The 20005-nt window shown below is 45.4% G+C and overlaps 1 protein-coding gene across 1 annotated transcript; it reads right to left on the bottom strand.

The window, feature by feature from the left end:
• Positions 1–871: 871 nt before the first annotated feature.
• On the bottom strand, positions 872–7929 carry LOC140134142 (uncharacterized). Its single transcript, XM_072154779.1, has 2 exons — positions 6002–7929; positions 872–922 (listed from the first exon to the last, which is right to left on the bottom strand). The coding sequence occupies exons 1-2, from the start codon at positions 7775–7777 to the stop codon at positions 872–874; spliced, it is 1827 nt and encodes a 608-aa protein (XP_072010880.1). The 5' UTR covers positions 7778–7929.
• Positions 7930–20005: the final 12076 nt, after the last annotated feature.

The following is a 20005-nucleotide window of genomic DNA, read 5'->3' as shown; positions in this document are numbered from 1 at the left end:
ATGAATTTAATAAATTGAACTGAATATTTTTTAACTTTGCACCAGTGTGGATAGAGTGGATATTTTTTTCCTTTTTTCCTCTTACTTATTATAAGGCCAGAGCAACACCTGTGGCATAAAATCATAATCCACTGTGCTTTGCATACAGTATTGAGTACAAATAATATCTACAGAGGCTTCAAATAGTATTCATACCCCTTTAAATTTTTCTCAGTTACTGCTGCAAACTTAGGCCTCATGCACACGAAGGTGTGCTGTTTACAAGCAGCAAACAACAGCCCATGGTCCTTTGTTTGTTGCCTGTATGTCATTGATTGCAGGAGAAGAGACTATCTGGGTTTCAGACTCGAACAGGCATAGGACCTGCTCTTAAATTTGTGGCCTAGGCAGTCGGCTCATGCTATGAATTGCTTGTGGGGGGTGCTATTTAAAAAAATATATATGTTATACTTTCCCCCAAAGCGTTCTGTTCCATCCACAGTGCCGTATATCACCCCTGTGTCTTTGTTTACAGAGGCTGGCAATTCTGACCTGACCTGTAGCAGGTACATGACTATGGTTGGGACACTCCTAGCCTCTTTAAATAAACTGAGGCTTGACAGTGACGTATGGTGCCACGGGTGAAAATAAGTGCCGGAAGAGGTGAGTATAAGATGTGTATTGTTTTAATTCAATGTATTTAAGAGATATTTTTTGAGCAACACAAAGTATCCATTATTTTTGAATGGTAAAGAAAATTAAATAAAGCAAAGAAAAGTCTTTGTTCAACATAATATCAGTCAGTTCATATATAGAGGTGGTAAACTGAGTACACAAATACCACCACTTATTTTGTCCGTAATCTGGAGAAGAAGAATAGCAACGGTGATTCTTATGTTCCTTCCCATTCTATTTTGTATGGAACCTGCTTCTCAGGTATATCCTGTGTAGGAAACAAAATGAAATGTATTTTTTAAAAATGTTGCAAAACACTTGAAAAGTATGAGGAGCACATCTGTTTAGTGAAGGCCTCAAAGATTTGCAAGAGAACATTAGTGAAAAGGAAAGGAAAACCATGGTACATGCCAGACATCTCAGAGATAATGTTGGGGCCATGGTGTATTGCAGATTTAGGTTTAATAAAAATAGCCAAATCTTACTCTAAAAGTGCCACAGAAAATTCACAGATCAAGTAGGAGAATCTGTCCACAGGACAGCTTTTAGTTGTGGGCAATGGACAGTGGCAAAAGGAAAGTTTTTTTTCAGTGCAAGTAAATTGGGTTAATAGAGTGTACCATTGTGGCTTTGGTGCCTCCTGCTTCAAATGAGGTCATCTACAGGAACAGGAAAATGTTTTGGTCCATTAACGTGCAGGTGACTGTTTTTTTTTTTTGTTTTTTTTATTTCTTTTTATACCACAAAATACATAAGTGTTTTATACATTTAATATCAATAGTACAATGTAACACTATTAATAGTACAGTGTAGCAAAAACACATCACAATAATACAATATAACACACATTTATATATCCCCCCCTAGCCCAACTCACACCAAATACTTTATTATCGAATACCTTAAATTACCTTCAAAAAGACTCTACTACACCCCCCCCCACCCCAATCCCCTACTGAGAGCTGGTGGAGAAAAGAAAAGAAAGGAAAAAAATACATAATAAAATAATATAAATTTTAGTCTAGCCTCCATTGGTCCCATAGATCATTCAATTTTCTACCCCCTCTGTATCTTTTTTCATATGCGCACTCGTAACCACTAGTTCGCTCTACTAAATTATACCATTCTCTCACCCCCGGAGCATTATGATCTTTCCAATGTTTGATCAGCACTAGAGATGAGCGAGCACTAAAATGCTCGGGTACTCGTTATTCGAGACGAACTTTTCCCGATGCTCGAGTGCTCGTTTCGAGTAACGAGCCCCATTGAAGTCAATGGGAGACTCGAGCATTTTTCAAGGGGACCAAGGCTCTGCACAGGGAAGCTTGGCCAAACACCTGGGAACCTCAGAAAAGGATGGAAACACCACGGAAATGGACAGGAAACAGCAGGGGCAGCATGCATGGATGCCTCTGAGGCTGCTTAATCGCACCATTATGCCAAAATTATGGGCAACAGCATGGCCATGACAGAGTGACAGAATGAAGCTAGATAGCATCTAAAACATCCAATAATTGACCCTGACACTATAGGGGACGGCATGCAGAGGCAGCGGCAGCAGCGGAAGGCTAGAGAGTGGCATGGCGACATACCCTAAATGGACTCAGGCTTCAAACCAATGGGTAGCAGAGAGGAACCAAAGAAGGTGAGCAAGAAGCGCTCAAATAATATTGGTACATGATAAAAGTTTGCCAGTATATTTTGTGGATTACACAGCAGGGTGGCGACAAAGTTAACATGGAAGCCATGAAAACAATCCAAAATTCTGCCTGACACAGCTCGTTTGATAAGGGGACGATGTATGGAGGCAGTGAACTAGTAGTAGATTAAAGGTACTGCAGTTAAAACTATGTTAGTTGGTTCTTGGCATGGAGCTGGCGCTCCGCTGCCAGGCGAGCTTTTGCCAATCCAAGCCCCTGTCTCTAGGCTACTCCCCAAACAGCACTTCTAAGAACCTTTCGGATAAGATCAAGTGTAGTAGCGTTCTTATAAGTTTGGGATATGGCGGGTGAGGGGAATGTAAACATCTGCGCAAGAAGCGCTGAAATAATATCCGTAAATGAAAAAAGTTTTCCAGTATATTTTGTGGCTTACACAGCAGGGTGGCGACAAAGTTAACAAGTTTGATGTGGAATGCCCTGCAATAGCTCTTGGGCGGTGTGCCTTTTATCACCTAGGCTCAGCAGTTTGAGCACCGCCTGCTGTCGCTTAGCAACGGCACTGCTGCTGTGCCTAGAGCTACCGACTGATGGCGCCATGCCCACGGATGGTAATTCGGAGGAGGAGGAGGTGGAGGAGGGGTGGGAGGATTTGGAGGTATAGTAGGCCTTTGAGACCTGGACCGAGGTAGGCCCCGCAATCCTCTGCGTCGGCAGTATATGACCAGCCCCAGGGTCAGACTCGGTCCCAGCCTGCACCAAGTTAAGTGTAGTAGCGTTCTTATAAGTTTGGAATATGGCGGGTGAGGGGAATGTAAACAGATGCGCAAGAAGCGCATGATGCGCATGGAGCTGGCGCTCCGCTGCTAGGCGAGCTTTCGCCAATCCAAGCCCCTGTCTCTAGGCTACTCCCCAAACAGCACTTCTAAGAACCTTTTGTATAAGATCAAGTGTAGTAGCGTTCTTATAAGCTTAGGATATGGCTTGTGAGGGGAATGTAAACAGATGCGCAAGAAGCGCATGATGCGCATGGAGCTGGCGCTCCGCTGCTAGGCGAGCTTTCGCCAATCCAAGCCCCTGTCTCTAGGCTACTCCCCAAACAGCACTTCTAAGAACCTTTTGTATAAGATCAAGTGTAGTAGCGTTCTTATAAGTTTAGGATATGGCGGGTGAGGGGAATGTAAACAGATGCGCAAGAAGCGCTGAAATAATATCCGTAAATGGTAAAAGTTTGCCAGTGTATTTTGTGGATAACACAGCAGGGTGGCGACAAAGTTAACAACTTTGATGTGGAATCCATGAAAACAACCCAAATTTCGGCCTGACAAACCTCGTTTGATAAAGGGACGATGTATGGAGGCAGCTATATGGACGACTTTTGGAGGTAGCAATGGAGACAACGTGTGGAGGCTGCTATGGAGACAATTCAATTTGGATAGTGCCTGTATGTGGCAGTCCAAAAAATTTTTCAAACCAGAGGAGCAGGTAGGTGGCCCTCCAGAAAAATGGAATAGATTGAGTGCCTGTATGTGGCAGTCCAAAAAATGTTTCAAACCAGAGGAGCAGGTAGGTGGCCCTCCAGAAAAATGGAATAGATTGAGTGCCTGTATGTGGCAGTCCAAAAAAGTTTTCAAACCAGAGGAGCAGGTAGGTGGCCCTCCAGAAAAATGGAATAGATTGAGTGCCTGTATGTGGCAGTCCAAAAAAGTTTTTAAACCAGAGGAGCAGGTAGGTGGCCCTCCAGAAAAATGGAATAGATTGAGTGCCTGTATGTGGCAGTCCAAAAAAGTTTTTAAACCAGAGGAGCAGGTAGGTGGCCCTCCAGAAAAATGGAATAGATTGAGTGCCTGTATGTGGCAGTCCAAAAAAGTTTTTAAACCAGAGGAGCAGGTAGGTGGCCCTCCAGAAAAATGGAATAGATTGAGTGCCTGTATGTGGCAGTCCCAAAAAATTGTTTAAAACAGAGGACCGGAAAGGTGGCTGTCACGGCGAGGACGCCGCCGCCTCGTCACGTGACGTGGGGTGCAACTGTACGGGTTAATTTAGCCTACTCAAACTTGCGCTCACCTTTCACTCAGGACACAAATTGAGCATAAATCACACCTCATACAGCTCCAGCACCAGAACCAGACCCGCTGCCACCACTTATTGCATTTATACTGGGACCAATAAGTATCCCACTCTACATCAACTCTTGCTTCTCAAGCAGTCACTTTGTCACACCACTAGACATGCACACTCGGCACTCCAGCAGTCACACAGTTAACCACACTTCACAAGGCTATGAGTTCGCAGAGCATACAGGGACCAAAATTAAAGTGAAAAGCTTTAATTACAAAAAGTTGATCAGTGCATAAAAAGATATTAAAAACAAAAGAATTACAAAATAAAATGACACACAACACGGCAAAACAGTTATAAAATAAAAAGGGAGCAAAATAACAGAAACTTACAAACTTAAAGTAAATCCTGATCCCTGGAGGTGGGAGAAATAAGGGACACACTCAGCTTGTCAAGCAGCCCCCAAAATGTGAACACCAATTCTTGGATTTCATATTGTTTTATAACTTCTCAGTTTGGTTCAGATTTCAGAACCTCCCATTCATTAATTAGTCCAGAGGGTCATTCACGATTGGGCAAAGTTTTAATGAGGGGGGAGAGTCCAGGAATATTTAAACAGTCTTTTGTTTCCAAATCCTGATGCAGAAGAGGGGGGGTAGGGAGACCAAATGTCCTTTGGGGTCTGAACAGACCAGTCTTCAGTTCAGAGGTTATCAGGCTGTTAAAGCTCCAGGATGTCATAAAAGCTGCCTGGACGCTTCAATAGATGCCAAATATTTAAACAAAGTTTGTAATTACCCTATAGTTAAACCAATCTTATACATTCACAATTAATATCTCCTTGACACCTCCCCCTTTCAAGATTGGGCAAATTTGAAATGACCCACGCCATTTTAAATTTTCCCAAGCCAATTACCAATAATACATAGCAGAAGTTCAGTACCATAAAAATCATTGCCATAAGATGTGATTACCTGTGCACATCAACCATCTGGTCCTTTGTCCTGTGTATAAGGCCAAGTAATATCACCCCTGGTCACTTGTACACTGCTGTGCTGGGACCCCCTGCTGACTTTATGGCTTTGTGCTGCAGAAACACTAAGTTCTGTGTCCCCTCTCCCAAGTGTGAAATGGTTAACCCTCTCCCTGCTGGATGAAATGCCAATGGAGTTAAGTGTAGGACTACTGTACCCAGTTACATTGTGTTTTGGTTTTCCCGCTGTACAGCTATTAGAGTCCCTCTCTTTATCATTTATACTACAGGGCTTAGGTTGGACCACTGACTGAACGCTCTCCTGAGAGTCCCTATGCCCCTGCTCCCCTTTCTGATCGCTCCCCAAAACTGCACTGGCAACACTCATCACTGGGAACCCGACCTCACTGTGGACCCCAATCTCCTCTCTCAGCACTGGTTCTAGTGTACACACTGTCTTTGGCTCATAGACACACTGCATCTCCCCAGTCTGAGTAGAGGCATCTTTGTGGCTCATGCTCTGAGCCTTACACATCTTGACCCCTCTGGTCTGCTCTAGGACCTTTCCTTGAGTAGTGGCCTCCACCAGATCCACACTCGGGACATTAGAGCTTTGAGGTGCAGATTCAGAGACTCCATCTTGGCAGCCTCTCACACCCTTCACCATATCTGCTGACTGCAGGGTTATCTTTGGGGGCCCGTTCACCACCCCCTCCCCCGTAGCTTCCTCATACTGGGACACCTCTGGTTCTGGAGCAGGCGTAGCCTTGCTCTTGCTATACTGTCCTCCTTCCCAGACCAGTCCCCTTGGGCTTCTGCCCATTTTCTCATATGATTGTTGTACATCAGGCACATACACAGTTGTCATTTTTCCCAAATCATTTCCCAACAATACATCCACAGGCAATTCTTGTGACACTCCCACTTGTCTGATACCTCTACCAGAACCCCAGTCCATAAAAACCTTGGCGACGGGCACTCCTGGATGGCACCCAGTTATCCCCTTCACAGGCAAAGTCTTTTCTGGAATGATGTCCTTAGGGTTTATAATCTCAGGGCGAACAAGAGAATAACTTGCCCCTGAGTCTCTTAATCCCTGGGTGACTCTATCACCCACTATCACCGTCTGCATGTGGTGCTGTAATTTCTCCATATCACCAGAAAGCAGCATGACTACTGGTACTGTAGAGTAGACAGTTGCCCCTCTCTCTGGGCAGGCAGACCTCAGATGACCCACTTTGTTACAATTAAAACATTTGCGCATATCCCCCTGATTTATAGACTCCCTCAGTGTAATGATCTCACCCACTTCGGAGACAGAAGGCTGTGATGTTGTCCTGGCTTGTTTTTCCTTCCAGCTGGTGGACCTTTGGGGGGAAGTTTCCCTCTTGGCTTCAGGCATCCGGTTGGCAGTATAGGAGTCTGCAATCTGCGCAGCTTCATCCGCAGTTTTAGGCTCCCTGTCACAAACAAACTGTCGTACATCCACAGGACAAATGTGCAGAAACTGATCTTTTATCATGAGATCCTCCAGGTCCTCACGGCTGTTGACAGAGAGTCCTCGGGTCCACTGTAGAAAGGTAGTCCGTAAGTTGCCTACTGTATCAGCGTAGCTCGCAGTTATTTCTCGCTTTACACTCCGGAATTTCTTGCGATACACCTCTGGAGTTAAGTTGTACTTTTTAATCAAAGCAGCTTTTATAGCATCATAGTCCTCATCAAGCTCAAGAGGAAGGTCAGCAAATACTTCCAGGGCTTTGCCTCTTAGCCCTGGGCTTAAATACTGTGCCCACTGCTCACGGGGCAGATGGTATTGTCTGCAGGTCTTCTCAAAAGATCGCAGAAAAATGTCCAAGTCCCCATCCTTGTCCAGTACTGGAAAACGTTCTTGACGAGGTCTTTTGGGGTCTACATCTTGGGATTGGGGTTGCACAGAATTGATACCCCTTTCAATACGCGCCATTTCCAGCCTGAATTCTCTATCAGCCTGGCGCTCTGCGGCTGCTCTCTCCTCTCTCTCTGCGGCTGCTCTCTCCTCTCTCTCTGCGGCTGCTCTCTCCTCTCTCTCTGCGGCTGCTCTCTCCTTCTCTCGCGCTGCTCTCTCCTCTCGCGCTGCGGCCGCCTGATTAAATTGAAGGATAAGCTGCAGGCGCAGGCTAGGGTCACATTCACCTAGCTGCTGTAGGGCCATTTGTAGAGACACATCCATGCCTTCCTGAGGGCTCCTGCTGTGGGTAGCCTCAGGGGAAACTCTTCCAGGATTAATGTCCATATCTTGACTCCCTTGAGCCGTGCCAGATCCTTGCTCTGCATCTTGCTCCATCAAAGCACAAACCAGCAGCTCTTTGGACTTGTCAGCCGGGTCGATACCTCTCTGCTCACAGAGGTGGACTAGAGCCTCCTTGCTCTGTCTCTTGTAGATGGTTGCCATCACTGAGTGCAACCGTTGCCAAATAAAAGATAGAAAAGAAAAACGGGGAAGGGAAACTGTTTGCACGTGTGTCTTAGAACAGCACTGATTTGGTCCGTGTAAAACTAGGGTACTCCTCGCAAGGATTCCACTAGTCCTTAAGTGCAGGGGTTAGTTACTTAATCCCAGCACTTAATGCTCTGACAAAAATGAATTTATCCCACCGCTGCCACCAATTTGTCACGGCGAGGACGCCGCCGCCTCGTCACGTGACGTGGGGTGCAACTGTACGGGTTAATTTAGCCTACTCAAACTTGCGCTCACCTTTCACTCAGGACACAAATTGAGCATAAATCACACCTCATACAGCTCCAGCACCAGAACCAGACCCGCTGCCACCACTTATTGCATTTATACTGGGACCAATAAGTATCCCACTCTACATCAACTCTTGCTTCTCAAGCAGTCACTTTGTCACACCACTAGACATGCACACTCGGCACTCCAGCAGTCACACAGTTAACCACACTTCACAAGGCTATGAGTTCGCAGAGCATACAGGGACCAAAATTAAAGTGAAAAGCTTTAATTACAAAAAGTTGATCAGTGCATAAAAAGATATTAAAAACAAAAGAATTACAAAATAAAATGACACACAACACGGCAAAACAGTTATAAAATAAAAAGGGAGCAAAATAACAGAAACTTACAAACTTAAAGTAAATCCTGATCCCTGGAGGTGGGAGAAATAAGGGACACACTCAGCTTGTCAAGCAGCCCCCAAAATGTGAACACCAATTCTTGGATTTCATATTGTTTTATAACTTCTCAGTTTGGTTCAGATTTCAGAACCTCCCATTCATTAATTAGTCCAGAGGGTCATTCACGATTGGGCAAAGTTTTAATGAGGGGGGAGAGTCCAGGAATATTTAAACAGTCTTTTGTTTCCAAATCCTGATGCAGAAGAGGGGGGGTAGGGAGACCAAATGTCCTTTGGGGTCTGAACAGACCAGTCTTCAGTTCAGAGGTTATCAGGCTGTTAAAGCTCCAGGATGTCATAAAAGCTGCCTGGACGCTTCAATAGATGCCAAATATTTAAACAAAGTTTGTAATTACCCTATAGTTAAACCAATCTTATACATTCACAATTAATATCTCCTTGACAGTGGCCCTCCAGAAAAATTGAATAGATTGAGTGCCTGTATGTGGCACTCCCAAAAATTGTTTAAAACAGAGGACCGTGTCGGTGGCCCTCCAGAAAAATTAAATGCATAAAGTACTATACCTAGAGCCAGTGGGCCCTGTCAAAAAACAGCCAGTTTCCTCTGCTTTACTGTAGAAAGAGGAGGAGAAGGAGGAAAATGAGGAGGAGGAGGAGTGGATAAATTATTCAGGTTGAGCTTCCTTCACCTGCTGGAGATTTGAAATTAGGAGAAATCCATGCTTTATTCATCTTGATAAGCGTCAGCCTGTCAGCGCTGTCAGTCGACAGGCGTGTATGCTTATCGGTGATGATGCCACCAGCTGCACTGAAAACCCGCTCTGACAAGACGCTAGCGGCAGGGCAGGCAAGAACCTCCAAGGCGTAGAGCGCCAGTTCGTGCCACATGTCCAGCTTTGAAACCCAGTAGTTGTAGGGAGCTGTGTGATCATTTAGGACGATGGTATGGTCAGCTACGTACTCCCTCACCATCTTTCTGTAAAGATCAGCCCTACTCTGCCGAGACTGGGGACAGGTGACAGTGTCTTGCTGGGGTGACATAAAGCTGGCAAAAGCCTTGTAAAGCGTACCCTTGCCAGTGCTGGACAAGCTGCCTGCTCGCCTACTCTCCCTCGCTACTTGTCCCGCAGAACTACGCACTCTGCCGCTAGCGCTGTCAGAAGGGAAATACTGTTTCAGCTTGTGCACCAGGGCCTGCTGGTATTCATGCATTCTCACACTCCTTTCCTCTCCAGGGATGAGAGTGGAAAGATTTTGCTTGTACCGTGGGTCCAGGAGAGTGAACACCCAGTAATCGGTGCTGGAATAAATTCTTTGAACGCGAGGGTCACGGGATAGGCAGCCTAGCATGAAATCTGCCATATGCGCCAGAGTACCAACGCGTAAGAATTCACTCCCCTCACTGGCCTGACTGTCCATTTCCTCCTCCTCCAACTCCTCCAACTCCTCTTCTTCTGCCCATACACGCTCAACAGTGTAGGACTCAACAATGGTCCCCTCTTGTGTCTCGCCAACATTCTCCTCCTCTTCCTCCTCATCCTCCTCCACCTCCACCTCCTCCGATATGCGCTGAGAAACAGACCTAAGGGTGCTTTGGCTATCAACAAGGGAATCTTCTTCCCCTGTCTCTTGTGAGGAGCGCAAAGCTTCCGACTTCATGCTGACCAGAGAGTTTTTCAACAGGCCAAGCAGCGGGATGGTGAGGCTGATGATGGCGGCATCGCCACTGACCATCTGTGTTGACTCCTCAAAGTTACTCAGCACCTGACAGATATCAGACATCCACGTCCACTCCTCATTGTAGACTTGAGGAAGCTGACTGACCTGACTACCAGTTCTGGTGGAAGTTGACATCTGGCAGTCTACAATCGCTCGGCGCTGCTGGTAAACTCTGGATAACATGGTCAGTGTTGAATTCCACCTCGTGGGCACGTCGCACAACAGTCGGTGAGCGGGCAGTTGGAGGCGGCGCTGCGCTGCCCTGAGAGTGGCAGCATCTGTGCTGGACTTCCTGAAATGCGCACAGATGCGGCGCACCTTCGTGAGCAAATCAGACAGATTGGGGTATGTCTTGAGGAAACGCTGAACTATCAGATTTAACACATGGGCCAGGCATGGCACATGTGTCAGTCTGCCGAGTTGCAGAGCCGCCACCAGGTTACGGCCGTTGTCACACACAACCATGCCTGGCTTCAGGTTCAGCGGTGCCAGCCACAGATCAGTCTGCGCCGTGATGCCCTGTAATAGTTCTTGGGCGGTGTGCCTTTTATCGCCTAGGCTCAGCAGTTTGAGCACCGCCTGCTGTCGCTTAGCGACGGCACTGCTGCTGTGCCTAGAGCTACCGACTGATGGCGCCATGCCCACGGATGGTCGTTCGGAGGAGGAGGTGGAGGAGGGGTGGGAGGAGGAGGAGGCATAGTAGGCCTCAAACACCTGGACCGAGGTAGGCCCCGCAATCCTCGGCGTCGGCAGTATATGACCAGCCGCAGGGTCACACTCGGTCCCAGCCTCCACCAAGTTAACCCAATGTGCCGTCAGAGATATATAGTGGCCCTGCCCGGCAGCACTCGTCCACGTGTCCGTGGTCAGGTGGACCTTGTCAGAAACGGCGTTGGTCAGGGCACGGATTATGTTGTCTGACACGTGCTGGTGCAGGGCTGGGACGGCACATCGGGAAAAGTAGTGGCGGCTGGGGACCGAATACCGAGGGGCGGCCGCCGCCATGAGGCTGCGAAAGGCCTCGGTCTCTACTAGCCTATAGGGCAGCATCTCCAGGCTTAGCAATCTGGAAATGTGCACATTAAGGGCTTGGGCGTGCGGGTGGGTTGCACTATATTTGCGTTTCCGCTCCAGCGTCTGGGGTATGGAGAGCTGAACGCTGGTGGATGCTGTGGAGGATCGTGGAGGTGACGATGGGGTTTTTGTGGCAGGGTCCTGGGCAGGGGGCTGACTATCAGCTGACACAGGGGAAGGAGCAGTGGTGTGCACGGCCGGAGGTGAACGCGCTTGTTGCCTCTGAGTGGGGTGTTTAGCATTCATATGCCTGCGCATACTGGTGGTAGTTAAGCTAGTAGTGGTGGAACCCCTGCTGATCCTGGTTTGGCAAATGTGGCACACCACAGTCCGTCGGTCATCCGGTGTTTCCTTAAAGAACCTCCAGACTTCTGAAAATCTAGCCCTCGCCGCAGGAGCCCTCGCCACGGGAGCTTCACTAGTTGACACATTTGGCGCTGATGCACCAGCTCTGGCCCTGCCTCTCCGTCTGGCCCCACCACTGCCTCTTCCAACCTGTTCTGGTCGAGGACTCTCCTCCGTCTCAGAAGCACTGTGTTCACCCGGCCTCTCAACCCAGCTTGGGTCTGTCACCTCATCATCCTCCGATCCCTCAGTCTGCTCCCCCCTCGGACTTCCTGCCCTGACAACAACTTCCCCACTGTCTGACAACCGTGTCTCCTCATCGTCGGACACCTCTTTACACACTTCTTCCACTACGTCAACAAGGTCATCATCACCCACAGACTGCGACTGGTGGAAAACCTGGGCATCAGAAAATTGCTCATCAGCAACCGGACAAGTGGTTTGTGACTGTGGGAAGGGTCCAGAAAACAGTTCCTCAGAGTATGCCGGTTCAAATGGCAAATTTTGCTGGGAGGGGGCAGACTGGGGGGGAGGAGGCTGAGGTGCAGGAGCTGGAGGAGTGCCGATTTCGGTGACATGGGTGGACTGCGTGGAAGACTGACTGGTGGACAAATTGCTCGAAGCATTGTCGGCAATCCACGACATCACCTGTTCGCACTGTTCTGGCCTCAACAGTGCTCTACCACGAGTCCCAGTAACTTCAGACATGAACCTAGGGAGTGTAGCTCTGCGGCGTTCCCCTGCTCCCTCATAAGCAGGTGGTGTCTCACCCCGCCCAGGACCACGGCCTCTGACCCCTGCAGTAGTTGGACGCCCACGTCCCCGCCCTCGTCCTCTACCCCTAGCCCTCGGGTTAAACATTTTGAAAATGAAAGTTATAACTTTAATTTTTTTTTAACTTTTTTTTGTTGTTTTGTGGGTTTTTTTTTTTTTTGTGTTTTTTAGTTTTTAAAACCAAACGATGCTATCCTATTGCTATGGCTATTTTCTAGCCAAGTATTACAGCACACTACTATGCCAGATGAGATGACGCTGAGTTATGAAAAAAATAAACGTAAAATAAAAAAGGAAATGGCAGACTGTGCCTAGTTGAAATACAACCCCGGGCCCTAATAAATTTTCCCACTTCGGTCTTTGCGATGGATATGTGCGTCACTAAAACACAGTGGTCGCAAGTCTGACTCCAAATTGCTCCCAATTTGATAGTAGATGCACTGCAGCAAGTACAGCCACCAGCAGATCAACCAGAAATCAAATATATATAACGCTACTGTAGGCGTAATTAAGACGTTTGTATTCTCCTATGGCTATTTTCTAGCCAAGTATTACAGCACACTACTATGCCAGATGAGATGACGCTGAGTTATGAAAAAAATAAACGTAAAATAAAAAGAAACTGGCAGACTGTGCCTAATTGAAATACAACCCCGGGCCCTAATAAAATTTCCCACTTCGGTCTTTGCGATGGATATGTGCGTCACTAAAACACAGTGGTCGCAAGTCTGACTCCAAATTGCTCCCAATTTGATAGTAGATGCACTGCAGCAAGTACAGCCACCAGCAGATCAACCAGAAATCAAATATATATAACGCTACTGTAGGCGTAATTAAGACGTTTGTATTCTCCTATGGCTATTTTCTAGCCAAGTATTACAGCACACTACTATGCCAGATGAGATGACGCTGAGTTATGAAAAAAATAAACGTAAAATAAAAAAGGAAATGGCAGACTGTGCCTAGTTGAAATACAACCCCGGGCCCTAATAAATTTTCCCACTTCGGTCTTTGCGATGGATATGTGCGTCACTAAAACACAGTGGTCGCAAGTCTGACTCCAAATTGCTCCCAATTTGATAGTAGATGCACTGCAGCAAGTACAGCCACCAGCAGATCAACCAGAAATCAAATATATATAACGCTACTGTAGGCGTAATTAAGACGTTTGTATTCTCCTATGGCTATTTTCTAGCCAAGTATTACAGCACACTACTATGCCAGATGAGATGACGCTGAGTTATGAAAAAAATAAACGTAAAATAAAAAGAAACTGGCAGACTGTGCCTAATTGAAATACAACCCCGGGCCCTAATAAAATTTCCCACTTCGGTCTTTGCGATGGATATGTGCGTCACTAAAACACAGTGGTCGCAAGTCTGACTCCAAATTGCTCCCAATTTGATAGTAGATGCACTGCAGCAAGTACAGCCACCAGCAGATCAACCAGAAATCAAATATATATAACGCTACTGCAGGCGTAATTAAGACGTTTGTATTCTCCTATGGCTATTTTCTAGCCAAGTATTACAGCACACTACTATGCCAGATGAGATGACGCTGAGTTATGAAAAAAATAAACGTAAAATAAAAAGAAACTGGCAGACTGTGCCTAATTCTACTCAAACCCCTAATAAATTTTCCCACTTTGGTGTTTGAGGTGGATATGTGTGTCACTAAGAGCTAAACACAACGGTAGCAAGTCCCCCTGCTAATTCCTCACAATATGGTACTAGCTGCAAATAAAAAAAAAAAAAAATTATAACGTTATTGTAGCCCTAAGAAGGGCTGTTGGGTTCTTTAAGAATCACTCCTGCCTAACAGTAAGCTAATAGAACACCCTAACGCTTTCCCTGAGCAGCAGCAGCTCTCTCCCTAGCGGCATCCAGACAGAGAATGATCCGAGCAGCGCGGGCAGCGGCTAGTCTATCCCAGGGTCACCTGATCTGGCCAGCCAACCACTGCTATCTACGTGTAAGGGTACCACGTCATGCTGGGTGGAGTGCAGAGTCTCCTGGCTTGTGATTGGCTCTGTTTCTGGCCGCCAAAAAGCAAAACGGCGGGAGCTGCCATTTTCTCGAGCGGGCGAAATACTCGTCCGAGCAACGAGCAGTTACGAGTACGCTAATGCTCGATCGAGCATCAAGCTCGGACGAGTATGTTCGCTCATCTCTAATCAGCACCAATCTTGCTAAAAACATAACTTTCAAAATGAGGTCTTGCTTAGATCTTAACCTTACAGTAGATGGAATTAAACCTAAAAGGCCAAGGGTAGCGGTTCGCAGAAGGGCACATCCTGCCCTAGCCTCAATAGTCTCAAAAATCTCTATCCAATATTTCATAATTGCGGGGCAGTCCCATTTAACATGAACAATGTCAGCATCACACCTCATGCAATTAGAGTTTTCTTTTAACCCAATCTTAAACAATAACTGAGGTGAAAAATAAATTCTGTATAAAATATTTAATTGAGTGCATCTGTGATTCAAATTTATAGTGCTTCTCACCACATTCTTGTAAATCTCCCCCCATTGTGATACAGAAATGACTCCTACTTGATTTCTCCACTTAACTTGACTACTGTGACTTAAGTTACAATCCATATCGTTACGTAAAAACCGATACACTTTAGATACCTCCCCTAATTCCCGAAATTGTGTAAATTTACCACTTCCTTTGGTTGTGAGACCAATCTTATTTTTTTCACTACTATGTGCGTGTGCTAATTGCCAGTATCTAAATAAATCCCCCTCTTTAAGAGTACCCGTGTCAACCCAATATTGAAAAGACGGTAATTCCCCAATCACTCCAACGAGACTATTCCTCTTTTTTCCCAAAATTCAGAGTCCTCCAGTTTAAAAGTTATGGCAAGTTCCGATTCACCCATAAGGGTGTAAATTTAAATCCGCCCTCAATCTTTAATAAGTTCTTCACCTCCCTCCAAGTGTTTTGCAGTAGAGTGTCCAGGGGCAATTTTCTAATAACCCGGGACCTTAAAAGTCCCGACTCTAATAGTACAAAAATAGAATCGTATCTCTTCCCAACCCATTTAGATAATGTTTCAAAGAGCGGGCCTTCCTTGTTTACTATAAGTAGTTGAATCTGAGCAGCCAGAAAATAATGAAAGAAGGAAGGGAGGGACAGACCCCCCTTATTCCTATCTCTCATTAACATTTCCTGCTTGATACGTACCCTTTTCTTCCCCCATAAGAGTTTGTTCATGATAGCAATAAAATGGTTTTAGCAAGAATAACCCTCTCTGCCCGATTTAATGGGAGAGAGCTCCAGGTATTCACCTTATGTTTTAATTTCATCAAAAGGGGAACCAGATTCAATACGATATAATCATTTACCTTGGAGCTGACCTTTAAACCCAAATACTCCACCGATTGAGAGACCTCTAAATCTATGTGTTTGAAATTGGCCAATGAATCTTCATCCAGGGGTACCAGAACCGATTTCCATACATTCATTTCAAAACCAGAATATCTTCTGAACTCATTAATCATACTGAGAACCCGCGGCACGGAAGTTCCTGAGTCTTTAAGGTAAAGAAGGATATCACCGGCATATAGCATGATTTTATCCATCGGGCCTTCAACACCTGCCCCTACAATCCCTGTACTGGTCCTGACCTTAATAAACAAGGCAAACAGCAGGGGAGACAGGGGACACCCCTGTCTAGTGCCTCGTGTCAGAGAAAAAAAGAAGAAAAATCGCCGTTTACCTTAATGCACGCTTTGGGGTCGATATAAAAGAGTCTAACCCATTGCAAAAACCTCCTGTCCAGTCCAAATCTCTCCAATACCTCCCAGAGGAAGTCCCATTCGACCCTGTCGAAGGCCTTGGCGGCATCTAACGACAGGATGGAGCAGGACCCCCCCCCCCTCCAGTTGCAACCCCGTGAAGAGCCGCCTAAAGTTCATACTAATATGGCGGCCTCCCACAAAGCCGCATTGATCTTTATGGACTAGATCTGGGACTATTAACTTTAATCTGTTGGTCAATAATTTGGCCATCAGCTTAGCATCCGCGTTCAGAAGCGAAATTGGGCGATACGACTCCCACTCCTCTGGATCTTTATTTTTTTTCCTAATCAAAGCAATACCTGCCTCATACCATGAGTCGGGAAATCTACCCGCTACCCATGCCATTTCCCATACCTCAACCATAAGGGGGAGGAGAAGGGAACCAAATCTATCATAAATCTCCAGAGGCAACCCATCTAATCCCGGAGACACATTGCGTCTGGAGGAAGAAAATGGGGGTCATTTACTAAGGGCCTGATTCGCGTTTTCCCGACGTGTTACCCGAATATTTCCGATTTGCGCCGATTGTACCTGAATTGCCCCGGGATTTTGGCGCACGCGATCGGATTGTGGCGCATCGGCGCCGGCATGCGCGCGACGGAAATCGGGGGGCGTGGCCGAATGAAAACCCGACGTATTCGGAAAAAACGCTGCATTTAAGAACCGAAAATGTGTCGCTCGGGACCCGCTTACCTTCACTCAGACGGCCTCGGTGAATTCCGGCGCGTTAAAATGCTTTTCAGTGCAGCAGCGCCACCTACTGGACGGCGGAGGAACTACCTTATTAAATCCCGGCCGGACCCGAATCCAGCGCAGAGAACGCGCCGCTGGATCGCGAATGGACCGGGTAAGTAAATCTGCCCCATTGTCTCTTCCAGCTCCTTTACCGAAATTGGACGAGAAAGCTGTATTCTCTTATCTTCCGTCAATGCAGGAATGCTAATACCATCCAGATAACATTTAATGTTCTCTACCGTAACACCTAAATCTGAAGAGTAAATACCTTGGAACAACTGTAAAAATACATATTTAATTTCGCTCTGGCTGTGTACAATTTCCCCAAAATTATTTTTAATTGCATGAATTCTATTAACCTCCTGTTGTTTCTTAATTTTTTGCAAAAGCCTTTTCGACGATAAACCACTGTCACAATGTTTTGACTGATCCCAAAAAAATAATTTCTGTGTCGCTTTATGAGACAAAAATGTATTGTACGCCTCTTGCGCCAGGATAAAACTATCCAAGGTACTTTGTGATCTATTCTCATTCATCTCCTTTTCTCGCTTTTTCACAACTTCTATTAGCTGCTTTTCCTGTTTAGCGAATTGTATTTGTAGGTGAATCACTTCAGAGTTTAATAAACCTCTCAGAAAAGATTTCACTGAGTCCCACAACAGTCCATGATTGTCAATAGATCTATTAGCGGAAATAAAATAAAGAAGCTCTTCCTTAATTTTATCTTCATTCATTATCAAGGATTGCAAGTGGGGATTTAATTTCCAAAATCTACAAGAAGGAGTAATCGAGTAGAATAGCTCCAAAACCAGTGGGGAATGACCTGAGATCGACCTTTTATAGTATCTCATTTTTTTGATCCATCCCAAAGCTGAGTCATTTGCTAGAGCGAGGTCTATCCTTGATAAGGAATTATGTGAACGATTAAAGCATGAGTATGCCAACTTGTCCCCATGTATAGATCTCCACACATCAACCCACCCTATTTCCTGACAAAATCTCGCAAAGGGGGTATCATTGGAGCCCAGTTTCGCTGACTGAGTTTTCCCTGTTCAAATCTCTTTATCAGAAAATACAGAGTTAAAATCACCAAGAAGCAGAACAGGGCCTTCCCCTACCTTCTCAAGAAACCGAAGTAAAACTAACAACACATCATATCTAAAGGGAGGGGGTATATATATCCCTGCCACAATGCATTTGGTGCCTTCCAATATACCATAAAGGAAAACAAATTTGCCATCAGTATCACATTGACATTTCAACATTTTAAAGTTAATAGCATTCTGGATCAGAATTGAGACCCCCCTAGAGAATGCTGAAAAAACGGAGCTGTAAATCTGATTTGCCCATCTTCTTTGTATTAAATACAGAGTATCCTTTTCCAAATGGGTTTCCAACAAAATTACAATTGCAGGGAGTTGTTTACATATATAGTTGAAAATAATGCAACGTTTTAAACGATCCTTCAGCCCTCTTACGTTCCAGAAAATAAGCCTAATCGACCCCATCGCTTAGAAAAAAAAAACAAAAAAAAAAAAACAGGTGACTGTTAACTACAAAATTATGATAACAGATGTTGTGGCAAATTACCCTGGGTCAACACATGACTCTTGTAATTTATGTAATTTAAAAACTGCATTACATAAAAAACTTCAGTGGCTATTCATTCTTGCTTGGTAAGTGTAGAAATTGTTAACATTAAACACAGCTAAATCAATAGTTTGTTAACTTTGTTTGTAAAATTGTTATCCTCCTTAAAGGAGTAGAATATGCTCCAGTAACAACGAACGGAGAAGCCAGATCAATCAACTTCAGGAGTAAAGCCGAGACAAATGCAAAGTGAAAACAATTGGTGAAAGACCCAGAATCTATTATGTCCTGTTCCAGAATACTTGCGGAACTCTATACAATGCTCTTCAGCAGAGGCCTTGCTGCAGGGCATGGAGTTGAGATTCTACTAGTGCTATGTGATCTGGTTAAGCTGAGTCATCTATCACCTGAGTAACTTGAGAAACGATCCAGACCACTAGAGATGCTGCAGCAGTTTCAGACTGCTGAGCAATGGCATGGACCTGATTAGCCAACTCAGAAACTAGGCCTGCCATCCCATCCCCCCAGTTCACAAGATCTATAATAGTGCCCAGTCTGGATGGAACCAGCAGGGGATAAGATTAAGGGCTAGGTTAGTTCTAGTTCAACTCACCCATAACCCCTGTCACCTGCCTAGCAAGCCTTGCAAACCCTGACCCTGGTTACACTGACTAAATGCACGGGAAAGGAGACCAAAAAAAGAGGGACAGAAACCCAATACAGGCAAACAAGCAGAGTTGAACAGAATCTGGGTCAAATAGGGCGGAAAAGGCACAGATTGGTAAAACTAGAGAGAGGTTAAATGAATGCAGTTAAGGTCAGATACCCAATATAGCAAAAGCAATCGCAAGTGGAATGGGCAACAAATGTCAGGAGACTAGTAGAACCAGCAAGGAGTAATGGAACTTGGCAGATATATAAAGGAGTTACTGGACAGTCATCCATCACTCTAGTAACCCTTGCTGGACACGGCTGAGCTGCAGAGAGCTGGGTGTGGCTTAATCAATCTCAGCACAGCAGCAACCTAAGCCACAGTTCACACAAAGCACAAAGGAAAATCTACATCACCTTACATTCGGCTCCCCGGTAGAGGAGGACTTTAGCACAGATGCTACAGTCTTTTATAGTCTTTTTTATTATGAATGTTATTGTGACTTGCAAAACAGAAGCACAGCAAAGTCTTATATCACAGTTCAATACTGTATATCCAGCAGCTTGAAGAGTTATAGAGATGGAGTATGTGGCATGTGAAAAGTGCTATGTTACAGTGGATAAACACATAAGTGTGAAATAGTAATTTTAGCCACACCTATAAGATGTATTACTTTTAGACATCTAAATGAAAAAGTGTGAATTTATTAAATCTGGCATAGAAAATTTGCCAAAAAAGTAGCAAAATGTTTGTGGTATCATGACATTTTTATGTTGTTCCCTTAACTTTTGAACCGTGGGTGAGAAGAACATGGTCATGCCAAAGCCAAA

This window comes from Engystomops pustulosus, chromosome 5, assembly GCF_040894005.1.
Source record: "Engystomops pustulosus chromosome 5, aEngPut4.maternal, whole genome shotgun sequence".
In the NCBI taxonomy this organism is placed as follows: domain Eukaryota; kingdom Metazoa; phylum Chordata; class Amphibia; order Anura; family Leptodactylidae; genus Engystomops; species Engystomops pustulosus.
Note: the sequence above shows the minus strand (reverse complement) of the source record. Positions and strands in the feature narration are given on the sequence as shown.

Coding starts and splice junctions, on each gene's coding strand:
- LOC140134142 (XM_072154779.1), bottom strand. CDS start 7,777: ATGGCAACCATCTACAAGAGACAGAGCAAGGAGGCTCTAGTCCACCTC. Junction 923..6,001: donor CAGCAGATATGGTGAAGGGT/GTGAGAGGCTGC, acceptor TTTCCTACACAG/GATATACCTGAGAAGCAGGT.